At 55.5% G+C, this 19,285-nt stretch overlaps 1 protein-coding gene across 1 annotated transcript in view; it reads left to right on the top strand.

Annotated features, from left to right (window-relative positions):
- Positions 1-19,285, top strand: part of COL22A1 (collagen type XXII alpha 1 chain) — a 269,313-nt gene that overhangs the window by 41,313 nt on the left and 208,715 nt on the right. The window contains 2 exon segments of the mRNA XM_038555601.1: positions 11,164-11,238; positions 16,561-16,672. Of these exon segments, the coding sequence (XP_038411529.1) occupies positions 11,164-11,238; positions 16,561-16,672 (187 nt within the window).

Below are 19,285 nucleotides of genomic sequence, written 5' to 3'. Positions count from 1 at the left end.
GTTCCAGTTATAAAGTCATTAAGTCATGGGGATGAAAAGTCCGGTGCAGGGAATATGGTCAATATTATTGTAATAACCGTGTGTGGTGACGGATGGTGGCGACGCTTATCATGGGGATCATTTCGTAATGTATGAAAATGTCAGATCACTCTGCTGTGCACCTGAAACTAGTATTATACTGTATGTCGACTATGCTTCAATTGTTAAACATTGGGGGAAAAAAACAGAAAAGAAAAGAAAGAGGGAGCCAGTAAACCTGCAGTAAGGACCTGATAAAATTCTGGGCTATCGAGGAGTTTCTCTCTTTGTCTCCCCCACTTCCCTCCCTGCCGCCCTCCTGGAAGCCCAGAGTTGAAGTCCTGTGTTTGCCATTTGTCACCTCCTTGCTGATAACGTAACCTCTGTGCTTGGTTTCTCCGTCCGTGCAATGGCTACACCAATCCCTCCTTCCGTGTGCGAAATTAAATACAATGAAGCATAGAAAGTGCTCAGGGCAGCACCTGGCACACAGCAGGTGCCACCTGGCCCAGAGCAGATGTCCGATACGTGTCCACTGTCGCTCCTCTCTGCTGCCCATGTGTCGTTGGGGAGGTCACGGGAGCTCTCATCTGAAATACGGGGGGATGGGAAACCCATCTGATAGCTTTGATACAGTGTTTTCCTTATCAGTTCAGGAAATCTTGATTAAATGCTTCTCAGGAGCTGGAAACTGTTCGCTGCAGGATATGGGAGTGTGGACCTTAATGTGACCTACACACAGCCCTGCTCACATGGAGCCTCTATCTTAGAAGAAAACCCCATTAAAACATGAGTATGTAAGAATGATGCGTGAAAACCACAACGAGATCCCACCTTGTATCTGTCAGAATGGTTCTGGAAGAGCCTAGAAATAGCAAGTGTTGGTGAGGATGTGGAGAAAGGGAACCTCTGGGAGCCCGTCAGTGGGAATGTGAGTTGGCCCAGACATTAGGGATAGAGGATGTGGGTTCTTCAAAACATTGAGATTAGGACCACCATATGATCTAGCAGTCCTACCTCTGGAAATCTCTCCAAAGGAAATGAAATTACTAACCTGAAAACGTACCTGCCTCATTCGTTGCAGCATTATTTACAAAAGCCAGGGTGTAGAGACAACATAAATGTCCACCTACGATGAATGGGTAAAAGAGGCTGTGCTGTACACTACATGGGAATATTATTCAGCCATAAAAGACGAGGAGGGCCTATCTGCTGAAATGGCATGGATGGACCTCGAAGGCATCATGTGGAGGGAAATAGGCAGAGACGGGCAGGTGGACTGGCATTTCCCAAACAGAGGGCTTAGGGGCAGAGGCAGGGGGTGGAAGGGTTGGGTGGAAAGTAGGAAATGTAGGGGAAAAGGTTCAACAGTGACTCCAGCACATAGTAATGTTCTTATGAGAAACTGGAGGCTGGAAGTACTGGGCAGCCGGTGCTCGGTCAGCTAGGAGAAGGAGGAAAGGCCCCGGCCCAAGCCCCTCCTCCTCCACACCTTCATTCTCCAGGTACAGGGATGGCAGGTGCAGCAGGGCCTGGGGCTGCAGGCAGCGGGGAGCCATAGCTTCAGAAGAGCGCAGAGCCAGGTGGCCCCTCTGTGCCCCACGCCAGGCTGGCGCCTCCCGCTGCAGACGCGCAGAGGTGGGTGCAGTCTCTGATGGGAGGCGCAGCCCCAGTGGGTGCCGTGGGTGGAAGGAGGCCATGCGAGCAGAGTCCCCACCCAGCCCCCGGGCCTCAGCTCATCTCCGGTTACGGCTGTGCCTTCACCAGCTGGATTGGTCCAGGGGGAGTGGACAGGGTGCCCAGCTGTTCCTCCGTGACATCTGGCTGTGATTTCCCACCAGCCTCACCAAAGCTCCCCCCGCAGGAATGCAGCCAGTGGCCATTCCGGGAACCCCCTGTCCACCAGCCTCTGGGGAGAGGGGTGGGAGCAGATGAGGAGCCAGGCTGGCCAGGTCCACTTCTGCCCCGAGACCTGGGATGCAGTGCATGGTCCCTGGCCTGCTCCCACAGGCATTCGGGGCCTGGTAAGGGGAGGGCTGAGCCAGGGCACCCCGCTCGTCCCTGAGGACGGTCGTGGTCACCGGTGCTCCGAGTCTGGGGCCGTGACCCTGCGTCTGGACACAGACAGGTCTGATGTCAGACCACAGGCTCACGGAGGGAATGTGGCCGTAACTAGAGAAAAGTAAATCGCACCTTATCTTGTTTGCCCGTCTCTGCTGAGAACCACAGAATGTCCCCGCGGGGAGGCGTTTTGGGCTCGTTCTGTTTTCCTGGGACTGCACGGGGAAGTGGCGTGTCCCGGCCACGGGTTGACTTCGGGTCAGCATCGCCCAGACCCCAGGCCTCGTTCACGCCCTCTTACCTCCTCCCCTTACCTCCTCTCCATGGGGCCGAACGAAACATCTTGCAAAACTCCCCTGGATTCACATGATCAATTTGCCTTTTTAAAAAGATTTTATTTATTTGTTTATTCATAAGACTCACAGAGAGAGGGTGGGGGGAGAAGCAGGCTTCCCACAGGGAGCCCGATGCGGGACTCGATCCCAGGACCCCAGGATCATGCCCTGAGCTGAAGGCAGGCGCTCAACCACTGAGCCGCCCAGGCGCCCCCTAAATTTGCATTTTGCCACTCTTCTTCTTAGATTGCTGTCCACACAGAATCTGCTCAGCAGCCCTGTCACCTGGGCCCCACCTTGTCATGCAGCCCTGGGGGTGCCCCTCATCCTCGGATCCTGTGGGAGCTCAGGGCTGAGGGTGACTGACCCCAAGCTGGGCGCAGGTACCGTTCCCCTCAGGGCTGGGTCCCATGCTGGGGATGGACAAGACGTGTGGGACCGAGGTGGCCCAAAGCTTCCTGCACTTTCTCTCCTGTCACCCCCTGTTTGGACCCTGAAGTGCGGGCTGAGCAAGCCAGGCTCGGAGTCTGAAAAGACAGAGGATGCCGTCCACCTAAGGTCACTGTTCACTCCCTACGAAGGAGCAAACAGGACAGAGACTGTGAAGGGGAAGCTTGGGGAGACGTTCGTTCCTATGGAGCCGATGCAATCAGCCCCAGCAGCGAATTTGGGTTAGAGGTTTTGTATCCAGGTCAGATGGCAAAGCTTTTGGGAGGAGAAAAGTTTGGTGTTAGATGCCATAGCCCGTCCTCCCCAGAACCTGATGTCCTGTAACATACACCTGTGGTTCCAGAAGCTCCTGCTCCCCTTACCACCACCCCCCCCATCACCCCGGGGCCACTGGTTTCCTGGGTTTGGGTTCCCAGGACCCATGAGCAGTGGGACAAGCCTAGGCCGTGCGCCTGGTGCCGCGGAGGCTCCACTGGGGGTGGCAGCGTGGCACCTTTGGTGGCATCAGACTCCTTACCTGGGAAATGAGAGGTCTGGACCGCAGGGTCATCCTTCAGGCTCCTTCCTAAGCCTCAGCTCTGGCCGTGTGCCAGAGTATTAATTCCAGAAGTGCCTCCCTCCGTTGTGGCTGGAGGCCCAGCCCAGCCGCTAACCCTTCCTGCCCTGCACGTCTTACCCCGCCAGACTTGAGGTTGTGTGGGGCCTGCCTTCCAACCAGGCCCTGGGTTGGAATCCTACTCTGCCTCTCCCTGCAGGGTGACGTGGATGGCCGTGCATCCTCTCGGAGCTCTAGCCACCCCCCTGGGAAAGCCATTGAGAGACTTAAGCGAAACCCCCTGGACCGCGGGCTCCAGAGGGCAGGGACCCTTGCCCTTTCTGTCCCCTGGGCGTCCCTAGCATGCAGGCGGCGATCGTGTCCCTGCCGTGATGTACACTCCAGAAACATTGGCTCACGTCCCGCTCTGCTCCCTATGGATCAGCTTCCCAGCAGAACACAGGGTCTTCGGGTCCTGACAGTTCACCTGACAGTTCACTGCCACCTGACAGTCCCAGCCCCTGCCCACCGCTGGCCCCAGACCCCACACTGCTGACCCCTTCCCCCGCCTGCCATGTGCCTGTCTCACCAATTCTGCTCATTTAAGGAATCCTTGAGGTCTCCAGAGCGCTTGTTCTACGGCTGGATCATTTAACCCACAGTGGACTCGAGGTCTGCTGCGGCCCAAAGACGGGAGGTGGCAGGGCCAGTCAGGCCTGGGTTTGGATTGTGCATCCTGAATGATGAGTGCTGTTCCTTGGGGACCAGTCACGGCTTGCTGGTGGCGACTCTCCTGCTGCTTCTGCAGCTCATCCCCCAGGTCTCACTGGAGACCTCCCTGACCCTCCAAGCAGCTCAGATCCCACTGTGTTCCTCCCATCCTGGCCTCAGTGCTACCCACTGGTTATAGTCCCCACTTGGAGAGGTCAGGGCCTTATTTGGCCAATCTCCATCTTGTCCACTGGACAGCAGCTCCCTGAGGCCAGAGAGCCTGTTGTCGTGCCTGTGATACCCCGGAAGAGTTTGGTCCCAGGAACAGAGCTAGGTATTCACTAAATGTGGGACGAAGGAAAGAAAGTTTGCAGTTAGGTGTGGTGCCTCTCAGATGCCAGCAGCTGCAGGTCATGGCTTGGCTGAGCCCAGTGGGCCGAAGTGGCTAGGACCCACGTGGGCACCTGGGTGCTGGCTGAGGGCTCTGCTGCCCTCCTGAGTTCCCACCACCCTTCCTCCCCTGGCCTCTGCTGACACCTGCTGGGGCTCCACCCACGAGACATCCTAGGAGGGAAAGGAAGGCCTCTGAAATCCCATCCCCCTTGGATGGCCACACTCATGCAGTAACCACCATTACCTTCTGCCTGGCCTCAGTTGCTCACTCTTGACTCCTGGGCAGAGCCACCTCTTCCTCGCCCTGACTTCCAACCCCTGCCCTGGGTCACCAGGTTTCCCTGAGCTGGTGCCTTCCCACCTTTACCTGTCTCCTCGCTCCACGTAGCTCAGGGCTTGGTCCCCTGCCGACCCCAGGGCAAGCCCAGCCCCTTCCCCCTCAGGGCTCTGTGCTGCTTGCTCCTACCCCTGCCTGCCTGCCCTTCCTGTGGCTGGCTCGTGCCCATCTCTGCTCTCAGCCCAGATGTCACCAGCCACCACCTGCGTCCTTCCTGCGCAGCGCTGGTCACACCCGGTGACCAGCTTGCTTCTCTGTGTCTGTTTCCTCCACTGGCACATGACCACCGAGAGGCCAGGGCCCGTGCTTGCACTTGCTCGGCATTCTGGGAGGTTTGTGCTTGGCACTCTGCAAAAGCACGCAGGCTGAATGAGTGAAGGAAAGAAGGAGCACTTGTTAGGCCCCGGGCATCAAGCCGACGCCTTCCCGCTCACTGTCTCACCGAAGCTGCAGGGTGACCTTGCATGGGGAAACCCCACACGCTTGCATCCCTATTTCCGGATCTGGAAGCGTGCACAGGGGGCACCTGACATCAGAGAGGCGAGGTCGGCAGAATCCAGACTGCCTTCCCCATCAGCCTCAGAGAGCTCGGTCTCTCTCTGGCCCTGTTCCAGCCTCACCTTACCCCGGTGAGCAGGCCAGGACTTGGGCTGGGAGGAGAGGGTCCCAGTGGGAGGCCACCTGCCACTGCCCAGGCGGCCCCGGGGCATGTCAGCAGGTGCAGGCCCAGCCGGCCTCCTGGACTCCCCAGCTCACCTCTGCAAACAGCATTTGCTTCTGGCCACCAGCGCCCCCACCGGCCTTCCTCCCTCCCTCCCCTGGAGCCTCCTGCTGCCTCAGCAACAAGCACCCCAGGGCAGAGCTCAGACCTGCTTTTAAAAAATAATAATCACGGTAAAACAAACTCGCAAATCACGTTCAAATCTTTAAGGCAAATTTGAAAATACAAAGATGCAAAAAGGAAATAAGAATCACCCCAGGTTCTGCCTCCCAGAGGTAACCATGGTTTAGGTATATGCTCTTCCGGACACCCCAGCATGTGTGTTTGTGGGAGCAAGTGAGAGAGAGTGCTGGGGTCACACCGAGCTGATTCCTGTCTCCACCACTAGCTAGCTGTGTGATGTAACCGAGTCCTCTCGGCTTTCCTAGCCTCGGTTGCCTCCTCTGCATAATGGGCACGATGAGTAGCATTGATAGGAGGCCAGACGGGAACCCAGACAAGCCTCATTCAGCAGCAGACATGCAGCCATGCCCGCGGGAGCTGTGATCCCAGCATGCTTGCTCACGGCTCCGATGAGACCTGTCCCTCCACTCCCCTGGCCTGTCTGGGTGAGGGGCCCCTGGGGGGATGTGAGGCAGGGGGCTCGCTGGAGAGGATCGGACAGTGGGAGCAGCACCCCAGCTGCCTTGGAGCATATAAGTAGCTTCTGTGAGAGAGAACGGGGACCTGTTTGGGCTTGGTACCCATCTTGCCATCTGTCCAGTCCACCCCCCGGGGTCCCAGTGCCCAGCTCGGAGCCTGGTGGACAAGAGCGAGCAGACCCCCGGAAGGCGGGACTTGGGGAGCATCTGGATCTACAGGTGCGGAGCTAGGACTTTACAGCAAGTCAGGGCCCTTCATGGGCGGAAGGAGCTGCCTCAGGAAGTAGCAGCTGGCCGTCTGTCTGTGCAGGCTTTGGAGACAGACAGACAGACTTGGCTCCCTGTTGGCTGGGTGACTGGGGTGGGTGACTTCTGGAGAGACTGTGTGGTGCAGGGTCAGGAGCCAGATGCCGGAGCCATCGTGCTGACCTCCCCACTTGCTGGCTCTGCGGCCGTGGACCATCCATTTGTAACCTCTTCAGGCCTTTCTTCCCGTGTCTGTGAATAATAGCACCTGTCCCTCGGAGCCGCAGAGCAGGAGGGTGACGATGACTTGCTGCTGGCGTGGGGCACGGACGGGCTGAGCTGGGTGCCTGCTGGTGCCTGATTCACCCCTCTCCTCCTCCATCTCCTCCCTGCACACTGGGAACCCCATCACGTTCTCAGTGGCAGCTGCCCAGGGTGAGTGGTGATCGCTTCCTGTCCATTGCCCTCTGTGGCCTGTGGCTCTGTGCCCTGCTCCCATGGTCCCGCTGATTTCCTGGACCAAGGCTACCAGCTCCTAGGTTCTAGGACCTTTATGCAGATCCAGGTGATCCTCCCATCCTGGTGAGTTTCTTCACCTTTTATGCCTCTGTTTTTACATCTGTATAATGGGAAAAAAAAAAAACTACTTTACTAGAATGGCTATTGCAGGTAAAATCCCCAGCTGGGAGACTGGCACACAGTAGGTGCTCAATAATTACCATCACTCTCCTTTCCCAAATGAAGACACTGAAGGGAAGAAACGGCTGGGTGTGCTGTGGGTACGTCAGCGAGAAGCAGAGGGCATCCTGTGCAAGCACACTTTCCTCTTCTGCTGTTTGGTAAACTGAGGACACCCGGAGTGTTTTTCCACAGGAGCTGCAGTGAATTCCTAGTTTTTTCCACTTTGGAGCAGCAGCTCTGGTCAATCAGGAGCAGGCCCCTCTTGAAAGCTTCTGGTGAAACAGAACTGGTCCTGTGGGCACAGGGATCTCTTTCCTCTCAGGAAGTCGAGGGTGTTCTAACGACACAAAGACCGAGGGAGAACAGGTATCAGTGGGTGACAGTAAGTCAGGTGGTTGTGATCAGTCACGTCTCTTTTGTGTTCTTACTCTTTCAAAGAGGAAAAGTGACCTCCGAACCCGAGAGCTAAGTACACATGTCCGTTCCAGAGAACGTATCCCATCGACAACTTATCCCACCCCAGAGCTGCTTCTCGTGTTGATCCTGAGTCATTCCCGGGGAAACCCACCTTTACTGGGATGGTGAAGCCACCCCAGGCTGTCAGTGGCTCCTTCACCTGGGACAGATGCGCCGGTTCTCACAACCACCCTGAGTTGTCCTCAGGCATCTGGAACAGGGAGCAGCTTTCCAGTCCTTGAGGAAAGGGAATGTGTGCAAGTTTGGAATACGCTCAATGGCAAATTAAAAACAAAAGCAAAGCAAACACAAACAAAGTACAGCAGCTTAGACAAATAGAAATGTGTTTTTCTTACCCTTTTCACCCAGGCTTGGGTTGCTGGGGTTGGAGTCCCTGACTCCTCAATGGTCCTTGGCAGTCTTGCGATGTCATGTCCCCGCAGTCTGAGCAGAGGGAAGGGACTGTACATGAACTGGGCAACCCCACCTAACTCTCTCCCATTTCATCTTTTTTTTTTTTTAATTTTATTTGTTTATTCATGAGAGACACAGAGAGAGGCAGAGACACAGGCAGAGGGAGAAACAGGCTCCCTGTGGGGACTCGATCCCAGGACCCCGGGGATCACGACCTGAGCTGAAGGCAGATGCTCAACCACTGAGCCACCCTGGTGTCCCAAAGAAAAAGCTTTTTAAGAAACCTCTCCTCTGCCAACCACAGCAAACTTCTGTTGCTTATTTTCTTGTCCAGAACTGGGTCACACGTGTGTCCCAGGGAGGCTAGAAGGGTCGGGGATGGAATAACCTCCATTAGCTGAGACCCACCAGCCATAGCTCTTCTCCTTGGGCTGGAAAGCCTGCCACTCTGAGTGCAGGGGCATTCCCTTAGCAAGACCCCTCCACGGCAGGGGTCCCCCTCTGTGACCTCTCACCACTCCTCAGCATCACGGTGGAACCCATGCCTGGAAGGCCATCCAGCATTGACTTCTCAGCGCAGGTGTCACTGGTCCTTTCTGGTCAGCGTGAACTTAGGGCCTTGTCTGTACCTGGGAAGGTGACGACAGTGATGCTACAGAGCTGAACTGGGAGGCACGCAGGGCTCTCACTCCCTGGGGAGACAGATACCAATCGGTGATTTCCAAGTGATGCCATCAGCTCTGGGACATGGGTTGGGGCAATGGGGCTCCTAACCCAGGCTGGGGTCACTGAAGACAAGCCTGTGGGGTGAAGTGAGCAGTCTCAAAGACTGAGGAGGAGCCTGCAAAGCAAGGGGACACCATGATGTCACGGCAGCTCTGGCACTTTCTCATGCTTCCATGCGTCACGTCAGCCCACCAGTGCCCTGAGGGCAGGGATGGTGACTTGTCTTTTTTTTTTTTTTTAATATTTTACTTCTTTATTCATGAGAAACACACAGAGAAAGGCAGAGGCACAGGCAGAGGGAGAAGCAGGCTCCCTGTAGGGACCCTGATATGCGACTCGATTCCAGGACCCCAGGATCACACCCTGAGCCAAAACCAGGCGCTCAACCACTGAGCCGTCCAGGCGTCCTGGGATTTGTCTTTTTATCTCATTTGTGTGTCCCTAGAACGAACTCTGTGCCTGGAACATATCTGGAGCTCAGATATTTTAGTTTAAATAAGTGAGTTCATGTGGAGATAAATAGATCATTATCCAAGGTGTGGAAATATGTTGGCCCAACAGATACAGTTATGGGCCTTTCCCTGCCAAGCGGATGAACCCAGAGGGCCCCGACATCCCTGCGAAGCTTGCTGGAGGGGGTATTTTGGGAACCATTTGTCCTGACTTGATACTAAGTCGGCTATAAGTGGCCCCTCGAGCCGCTTGGATGGACAAGGGTCAGTGACGGCCCCAGCCGGGGATTGGCAGGTGGCCTGGGGAATGATTCCTTCAACCAGTTTGGGCAAATTCTATTGTGGTTGAAAAGAGGCTCCATCTTACCTGTGTTCCTGGTCTTTGGACCGTCCCTGCTCTGTCTGGGTTTGGGAATCAGGTCACATCCGCAGGGTATTTTCAGAGACAAGACTCCTGTGGCCCTGCCTGCCCTGAGCTCCAGCCATCAGTTTCCAGAGATTTGCTCAGAATCAAGGAAAGAACCTTCTGAATCAACGCATCTGCACTTGACGCATGATCCGCAGCCGGTGTCTCTGGCAGCCTTCCAGGGCTGGCGCCACCGATTGTCACCCCGCTGCCGCCGCTGTCCTGGGTGGGGCTGTCTAAATATTACGTGGTGCCCGCATCCTCTCGCGTATTTGGTCCTAGACAGACAGCTTGGTGCTGTTTCCAAAATAACCCCTTCCGCGGGGCTCGTCAGACCTCGTGGTGCCTTTGAGGATAAACATGATAAAGACCTCCACCCGGACCAGGGAAGATCTCATTCTTTCCCCTCGCTGCCGAGGGGTAAAGGGGCCCCAAACTGGCCCCTCGCTGAGACACTTGAGCCCCGAATATGGAAACACATCATTGCACGTGGACAGATGGCAGGAATGTCCCATGAGGGGAGCTTATGACAGTGACGTGCACAGGGCAGGGGCTACACTCAGGTAAGCCAGTTGTTGCAGATGCTGAATTGGAGGGCCCCCGGGGCTCGTTCCAGTCCTGTTACGAGCTTGGGCTGCCCCCCCACCTCCAGGCAGCCCCATGGCCAGTGTGTGCTTTGGGAGGTCTCCCTGCCGAGACACTCGCCCCAGGACAGGGGTTAGCAGACTTGGCCCAGATGGCGAGGGAGCGGGTCAGGGAGCCCACATGAGGCCCGAGGACTTGAGATTCTTAGGTGGTGCTTCTTCTGGGATTTTCCAGGCAACTGAAAGAGTCTCTTTCCCTTCCAACTTTTTAAGTAAGGAATCGTGAAGACGTTAAGATGTGATATCCCATAACGAAGCATTTTTCTTGCTGTATGACTTACTCTGTGGCCTTTGTATAATTGAGCATTTCTGCTTTTTCTGGAATTGCACTGGAAGCGCCTTAGGGTGGCACAATAGACACCTCCGTGGAGCCCCCTCCCCCCCCCCCCACCCCGCACACATTTCCTATGTCACCGACACCTGCCGACTTGGAATCTTGATGAGTATGTTGGTGCCTTTGTAAATGAGGTCCCTCTGCGCCGCTTTTTGTTCCTTTGTCTCCCTGGCTGAGTCTCGACTGTTCCCTTGAGGGAGCCTCAAGCATCGTCTTTCCAGGAAGGCCTCCCTGACGTCGTCGCCAAGCCCGGTGAGGTGTCAGACCTCTGTCCCAAATCCCCAGCAACCACGCCCGCTCTGTCACTTAGGACACTTAGGACACTGCAGGTCCTAGCAGTTTGGGTGTCTGACTCCCTCTAAAGGGTGAGACTGCGTCCTCATTGTGGGTGGGGATGCTTTCTTGTTTGCGTGTCACTCCCAGGACGGAGCGTGGTATTTGCCAGAGCAGGTGCTCGCCGAGCAGCAGCCCACAGTGTGGGCTCCAGGCACCGGCCGTCCTGCGCGCCCGGAGCTGCGGACCCCACGTGCTGTCCCATAGCACGGAGCGAACGTGGCTCCCGTTGGCTCATCCATCTCTCTGTTTTCTCTCGCCTTCCTCAGACGTGCTGTGCCCCAGCGTCCGTGTGGAAGGAGACCGCTTTAAGCACATCAACGGTGGAAGCAAGGAAATCACAGGTGAGAAAGCCAGGGCACCTGCCGGCTTGCTCTGCGGCGCTGTTTGCCCCCCTGGACGCAGGGCTGGCCTCGCTGATCTGTTCACCGAAGTCGAGTGGAAGGGCCTGGGTGCAGGTGGCGGCCCCCATCAACGAGCAGCAGTCGCATTTCTGCCTGGGGGTCGGTGGTGCCCCTGTGGGAGGCTCTAAATAACACATCAGAACAAATGAGTTGGGGGATGAGTAAGCGAATGGTGGGCGGAGTGAGCAAATGAGTGGAGAAATCCACGCATTCGGAGTGAGAGCGTGAATCAGAGCTATAGATACAGGAGGGAATGATGGGAGAGAGGGAGAGAGACACGTGGCTGCAGACCCAGCAATAGACATACCCCCCCAGACCCCTTCCTGGGCCGTCTCTGCGTGGACGCGGTAGGTGGGGTGTGCGGCAACGGCCGAGTGGGCTTCCCACCCTCCCGAGAGCCACAAGTGTGGAAGTAGGGTTTGCTTCTCCCCGAGGCCTGCGTGGGAGCTTCCCCCTGCCTCCAGGATGCCTGCCCTGCCCCTGCCCACGGCCCGCGGGGCCCCGTGCCGCCTCCACGTGGAGCGCCGGAGGGGGTCTGCCTGCCTGGCCACGAAGCCAGAGGGGTCGGGAGCGGGTGCTTCGGAGGTGCTGTCCAGGGGATGGCGTCCCAGGCTGCTGCCATGACAGGGCGCCCCTGCCCACAAGAAGGTGCCAGCATCTGCCTGTTCATGTTGCAGGGACGTGTCTAGGATGGTGGGAGGCTGCCCAGCCTGCTTGCACAGCAAGTGAAAGGTGTCTTCAAGAGTGACTGAGCCCTCGGGTTCTACTGCCCTTCGGGGGAGGGACCATGCCGAGGTCCACGTTTGCCCCATTTTGTGGTGTTTCCCAGTGGGATCCAGCTGCAGGCACCTGCTGGGGTGGCTGGCTTAGTGCCACAGCCTCATCAGTCACTTTTCCTCCCTGCCCCCCGTCCTCCACTCCCCCATCGAGCGCCTCCCAGTTCAGCTCTTCTGGAGGGACCCAAAGGAAGACAGGGTTGGTCGGTGCCTCTTTTCTCCTGCTGGAGTGCCTGGTGTGTCGTCGGTGCTCAGTGAGGAGCTCTCCCTCCTGGGGACCCTCTGTCAACCCAGGAGATAAAGGTGGTGCTCATCCTCTTCACTTTCTTACCTTGCGGGGGGGATATGCTTATAGCTGAGCTGCTCTGTGGGGCGAAGCTTCTGGGCAGTTTGACCTCATTGCTCCCACTCGCTGCCTTGGCAACCCCCAGCCAAGCATGGCTCCCACCGAGGCCAGTCTTCAAAGCAAATTCCTACCTCCTGCATTATCCACATTACACTTTGTGAAGCAGCGAATCCCTCAGAGTAGCATCTCCTTGCCCTAAATAGTTCATTATTCTATGTGTGTGTCTACAGAAGGGGACAGATGCCACCAGACAGACATTAGGAACAAATAATGAATGGTAAGAGTCTTCACTGAGCACCTACGGTGAGCCAAGCGTTGAGCCCATGTGCCCTCATTCAGCCCGTATGATGTATGAGATAGGCACCTGGTTTATATTTTATCGTTGGGGAAACTGAGGCACAAGCACATTCAGTAACTTGCCTGGGTTTGTGGTGTAGTCAGGGCTTACGGGCAGACCATGGAATGGAGGGCAAGAAGAAAGGAGGGAAGAGTTCACAAATAAACGAATCTGCCCATGTCACCGCAGATGAGCCTGTCATTCTCCATCATTCTGTGGACTAAGGAGCCCAACTATATTTTCTACTTAAAAACAACTGATTTTGCTGGGAAGATCCACTGTGCATGGGCGTGTGTGTGTGTTGGGGGCACATGTGTACACGTACATGCGTGTGCATGTGCACACGTGCATCAGTTGGGCAGGGCGTGAATGCATTCTTCAGCATCTGGCATGTGAGGAGGGTCCTGTTGACAGCGTTTGGTGATGGGTAGAGGTGATTGGATTCCTCGGTTAGGAATCCGCTGTGTGTCTCTGCAGCCAGCGGAGCCCTAGGAGCTCCCCTCCCCTCTGTGGGCCCTGCGGCTCCCCTCCCAGGAAGTAATCGCGGTGCCGGGCAGTCATCCATCACACGTGGCACGGATGTCCTGTTTGTGCAGTGCCGAGCACACGGAGAACCTGCTGGATCTATCCTCTCCTTTAATTATAACCAGTCCAGAGAAAAGCCCTGGCTGTGTGGAAGCTGGAGGGGAATTATGGAGAGATGAGTCTCAGACTTGCCACTTTTAACGCAGTTGGGTACTTGGAAGAGCTTTTATATTCTGGACAAAAGATGGAGTTGCCCAAAGCCTCACTTCCTAGGCATTCCCTCAAGGACTTTGGCAAATTGGGGGGCTCACCAGGTCAGAAGAGCCAGGGAGGGAAGAGGGTAGGCAAGGTGGTTTGGAGGCGTGGGTCTCAGGCTGGCGCTGCGGCCCCCAGCCTCCTGACATCTCCGAGGCTCAGGTTCCCTGCCTGCGTGACTGAGCCTCCCACGCAGTGTTTCTGAGGCTCCCTTTTGGGGCTCGTAACCGAAATGGGAGCGCCGTTGACTGCAGGTGTTCTACAACATTCCTGGGAGGTTAGTGATTTGGGGTTTAAGGACATGCGAGGCTCGGGGCAGCTCGGAAACGTGGCACGCAGACATTCTGGATTTCTCTCTCCTGCCACCTGGGCTCCTGCGTCCTGACATCACCAAGGCACACCCGCTGCACCTCTCAAGTGGAGCCTGGCCTGAGGCCTCCTCTGTCCCTCTCCCCACCCACCCCTCCCGGCTGCCAGAATGGCCTCTGGAACACCAACACGATTGTGTTCCTTTCTTGCTCTGAAGCCCTTCCACGGCTCCCCCCGCAGAGGGACACCCAGACTTCGCTGTGTGGCCGACATGACCCAGCCTGATCGGCCTCCGCCCACCCCATTCCCAGCCGGTGTTCCGCAGGCCGTGGCTGCTGACAGCTCAGAGTGGCCAAGATTCTCAGAAGGAACCTGGCTGACCCGAGCCCAGTGGCCTTTGCACATCCAACTACCTAGGGTGCCTTTTCTTCCTCCTCTGTCTGCCCATCTTTTATTTGTTCTTCAAATGCGGGCCAGGCCTCCCTGGATTGCTCCTCAGCTGGACAAGGGAGGTATTTCCTGTGCTCCTATGCAAGCCCTGTCATCATCCCCCCTCCTAGTCATTCACCCACGATGCTGTCACTGATTGTGTATGTCTCTGCGTCTCCCTAGACACCAAAATCTGGGGTGGGGGGGGCAGCTGGGATTTTGCATCTCCCTAGACACCAAAATCTGGGGGGGGGTTGCAGCTGGGATTTTGCCCTGTTCATTATTGGGATCTGAGCAGCCGACAGGGCAGCCTTCCTTCTCTCTTTCCCTCTTTCTACAAACTGTGCCACAAACAACCGGGGCTCCTGGCTTCTTTAGCATTGGAAATGTGAATTCGATCAAATTGCTCAGCACCGGATGAGGGGAGCAGTCCCTAGATAAGCTGTGTGTGCCTGGGCCAGACCCACCAAAGACCCAGGAGAAGCATCCTGTCTGGAGAGTCCAGCAAAGCTCCACCCAGGGGAGCGGACGGGTGGGGGATCGCACGCAGTGGGCATCAGCATGGAGCAGGTGCAGCCAGTGGACTCAGGGCCATGGCTCATGGTGTCCCTGATGCTGCCTGCTTCAGCTGACTCCGTGATTTTGGGGAGGCGTACCCTCGCAATTCCTGCACTGAACAATTGCTTCTGTACCTCAGCGTGGCTTGCATCAGGACCCATTTACCTGGAGAACATTTTTCATCTTCCTTCGCAGCCTTTTATTTATTGCGAGCAATTCATCTTTTGTCTCCATGCCCTTTGCTGCCACCTAGTTAATTGCTTGTTGTTCAAAGTTTTGCCGTGTTTAAGTCTTTGTTTTTATTCATGGTTTTTATTCATTGAAACCGATAAAAGTGGAACCAGAAAGCAGAGCATATGGTTGCTATTTTGAAACTTAAAAACAGAATTGTCCCACATGTAACTGCTGAAGGGAGATGAAGCCCGGGGTGGCCCTGTCTGGTGACAGGTGACAGCTGTGAAGTAGGGGAGCAGGCCCCCTTTGCTGACTTGTCAAGGGGAAGGCAGGGGGCACATGTCCTCCGGATCATGAACACGCTCTCTGAGTAAGAGCGGCCGCTCCGGGGGCCCCTCCAGGGCTGGACGTCCGTGCGAGGCCTCGGACAGGCCCGTCAAGTGGTGGCCGCCCTCCCCTCTGTACAGGTGGGATGGGGAGCTGCGAGGGGCTTGGCAGTTGCAGCTGCGGTGTGGGGCTGCAGCCTAAGAACAGAGCTGGTGCCCCGAGTGCTGACTGATGTGCCCCTCCCTGCCCACCTTCCCTCCCTAAACTTAACTGGGGGCATCTTCCCTTGAGCAACAAGGACACCCCTCCAACCTCACCACCTCCCTATAGGAACTGCCCCAGGCGGGCAGGGGAGTCAGAGAGTGTCACAAAAGGGAGAGCCCTCAGGAACCCACCCGTGCTGGGCTGCTGGAGGTGTCAGGTGCAAGCACCTGCTCAGTGCAGCCCTGCCTGCAGACTTGTGCCTGGTCCTCTAGGTGGGTGCCTTCCAGTTGGGTTGTGTTCCCCACCTCCTTGGTGGAGGAGGCACAAGGATGCCAGCCACGGGTATGGTCACTGTTCGGCCAGCTTCCGGGCCCAGGACAGACTGTCTCCTAGACCTTCTCTGCCTTTCACTGAAACAGGATCTGAGCCCAGACAGGCTCTACACCCTTTACCACTTGGTGTCTGTTCCATGGACCCTCCAGGGCCTTATGGGCCAGGCTCCCCCTTCTCGGGGACCAGCACCCCCACTGCTGTGAGCTTCCCAGTGCCACCAGGCTACATCTGGGCACAGGGCCCCAGCCAGTGTGGCAGCTCTGTAGGTCTTCAGAAGGTCTCAAGTAGGACCCAGTCAGTTCCGCCAGCTGCTCCTGGTGGGCTCGCAGGGCTCTTAGAGGTATTGATCCCAGAGCTGCAGGGGCATCTTAGGCTTTCAATCCCCAGATGATGCTCTAAGAGCAGGACCCAGTCTCTGCCTGCAGAGCCCGCAAGGTGTTCCCGCAGGAGCTTCCCGAACACTGGCCATGCAGCCAGGACATGTTCCAGTTCTTTGGAAGACCCAGATGTGCCTTTCTCCTGCACTTTCCCTGGGATTGGAGATAGAAGCTCTACATGTCCTTACTTTGTCATTTGTTTTCTCCCCAAAATCTATCTGAACAGTTCCTCTGCTCACCTCTACAGAGACACATGGCTCCCCTGTCCCCTGTGCTCCTCCTGCCGCTCACCCCAGCTCTTCTCTTCGGCAGGTTTTGACCTGATGGATTCATTCAGGGTGAAGGAGATCCTGGGGAGGAGAGACAACGGGGTGCAGAGCTCCTATGTCCGGATGGGATCCTTCCCTGTGGTACAGAGGACAGAGTGAGTGCTTACTTCTCCTTCCAGACCTAGCCTGGATGCCTGGCAGAGGGCAGGAGGGAGGCCAGGCAGCCACGATTGTACACTCGGCACTGGGTGGGGCTCTAACAGGCTCTGAGCCTAGGAAGGTTGCCGTGAGACAAAGCAGCCGAGCCCCTGTCCTGGGAGTCCACCCTGCCTCTTAGCAAATTTGTCACCATTGTCTCTATTGGTTCCCTGGCCTTCTATATTCTCCCCTTCATGGGGATTTGGAGGTAATCACTCATGCATGCTTGTGTTTTTCTATCAGTTCATTAAATAGCACACATGTGTGGTTGTAGATACATGGTGCCTACTGTGGATGAGCCACGGCATCACACGCAGGCATTGTGCCCCCCAGACTCACCTAGTTGGTTTGGCCAGTGGCGCCCCAGCTTCAGTAGTTATTGGGTGCCTGGCCTTACACAACTGATTGGATGCCCCTGTTCCTCCTGTCGTGTCATGTTTGCCACCGGAGATGGATGTTCCTGCCCTACACTGTTATTGAGAGATTATAATACAGATTTGTCCAGGGTCTGACACCTGCTGGGTCTCCACTCAAGGCTGATGATGCTGGTACCAAAATCAATGTTCCATTCTGCTCACCCCAGGCAGACAAATCTTCTGAAAACAGAAGTTATATTTCATCACGGCTTTTTCTCCATCTTAAAGTTCCTGAGTTGTTTCCCAAGTGTTCTTACACTAAAAGGCTGGAAAGGCCCTGTATTTGATCTGGCCCCGTCTTACCTTTTTGGCCTCAAGCTCAACCCCAGGCTCCTACTCTGGCTCCTCTGGCTCTGTTCCAAAAGTTTCTGGGCACCTTCTTCCTGCCACAGAGCCTGTGTTCATGGTTTTCTCTCTACCCGAGACACCAGCTAGTCCTTCAAAGTACAGGTTAACCATTATGCTTTCAGGGATGCCTTTCCCAACCTCCAAAATGAAGGCAGGCCTCTGCCTATCTCGTCTCCTTACAACCTGTATTCCTGCATGAAACAAAGTGGTAAAGCTGAAGCTGATCACTCAGCTGTGTAATGAGTTGTGCAGACCACCTTCCCTGCTCAGCCAGCAGCTCTGGGAGGGACTGGAGTCTGGTCTCTGCTGGGGACCCAGCCTCAGGATGAGCTCTGTCCAGAGGGGGGTTATTCAGTGTCCGTGGGATGGACGGGTGAAGGTATTAGTCGGTTCCTAATGAGGGGAGATGCTTCATCAGGTACTGGCTTGGCAAAGGTGGGCTGGGAGCACCAGGCTGCCAAGCTTGGTCTGCACACCTGCATTTTCTCATTCAGGGAGCATTCTCTGAGTGCAGCCACACCCTGGGCCTGTATCAGACCCTAATGTCCTCCTCAGCTCACAGTACCTGTGAGTATTGCTTGAGTGTGACTACAGGGAGGAGGAGTTTGGAGAAGTCCCCTCCTCTCTGTGTTTGCCTTTCTCACCTGAGCAGCAGAGACCGGAACCCCCAACAGCTGACCCTTAAGCAAAGTGTCTTTCTAGATGCCGAGTGTTGCTCTCTCTCTCTCTACAGATGCTAGGTGGGTGTTATTCTTCATCACCTGGCCCCATGCTCATTTTGGGGGTACACTAGGGAGAGCAGAGTCTAGCTCCCAATCCCCGCGTTGCTCCCTGCACATCTTTGGCTAAATGCGTCTCATTCCCCATACGTATAGTGCAGAAACAATAACAGGCAGATTCACTTTAAAGGGAAAATGCAGTAGAGAAAGAACAAGATGAAGGAAAGGAAGCCCACCTTGTACAGAAGTGGTGGAAAGGCCCAACAGAGACCCATGGAGAACACAGAATGGCTGCGGGTTCCGCTCAGTGCAGGGGATCTGGAGCGGTGGATCTGGGCTCGAGTTACATGGGGTCTTTCTAAGAAGGGATTTCTCTATGGTTCCAATGTGTTTTATTTAAGATTTTATTCATTTATTCATGAGAGACACACAGAGAGAGGCAGAGACATAGGCAGAGGGAGAAGCAGGCTTTATGGAGGAGCCTGATATGGGACTTGATCCCAGGACCCTGGGATCACACCCTGAGTGAAAGGCAGATGCTCAACCGCTGAGCCACCCAGGTGTCCCAGTTCCAAATTTGTTTGAATGGCAAAACGCTGGAAACAAACTCAATCCCGGCAGAGCTCTGACATTTCAAGGATGGATAGTATCCTTGTAGTTTTTTGTGCTTTAATAGAATAAATGCAAAAATATGCCAACAGGTGTAATTTTAATTTATGGGTTAATTTTGTTCATAACAGGAAGGAGTGTCACTTTCAATACTAACTTTTTTCTCACCTGTGCGATGTCTGATGGGCATTTTACACACCTGGTCTAATTTATTTCTCACTACAGGAAAGTGCAGTGAGCAAGGCAGGAATTCCTCTCGTTTATCCAGCGTGACATTTGGGGCTCAGGATGGGACAAGAACGTGTCCGCCATCTCGCACACACTCTGTAGGAGGTGGAGGTTGGCCACAACACTCAGGTCTCCCAGCCTCACGCCCTAGGTGTTTCCCACAGTGATCTTGTCATCCGCTGCATTATTTGTGGAAAGGATAAGATTGGGCCACTTTGGTTTCCTTTAGATTTTGGTTTCCTTTAGGTTT

The sequence above is a fragment of the Canis lupus genome, chromosome 13 (genome assembly GCF_011100685.1).
Source record: "Canis lupus familiaris isolate Mischka breed German Shepherd chromosome 13, alternate assembly UU_Cfam_GSD_1.0, whole genome shotgun sequence".
Classification (NCBI taxonomy): Eukaryota; Metazoa; Chordata; class Mammalia; order Carnivora; family Canidae; genus Canis; species Canis lupus.
This window is presented reverse-complemented; position numbering and strand designations above follow the sequence as displayed.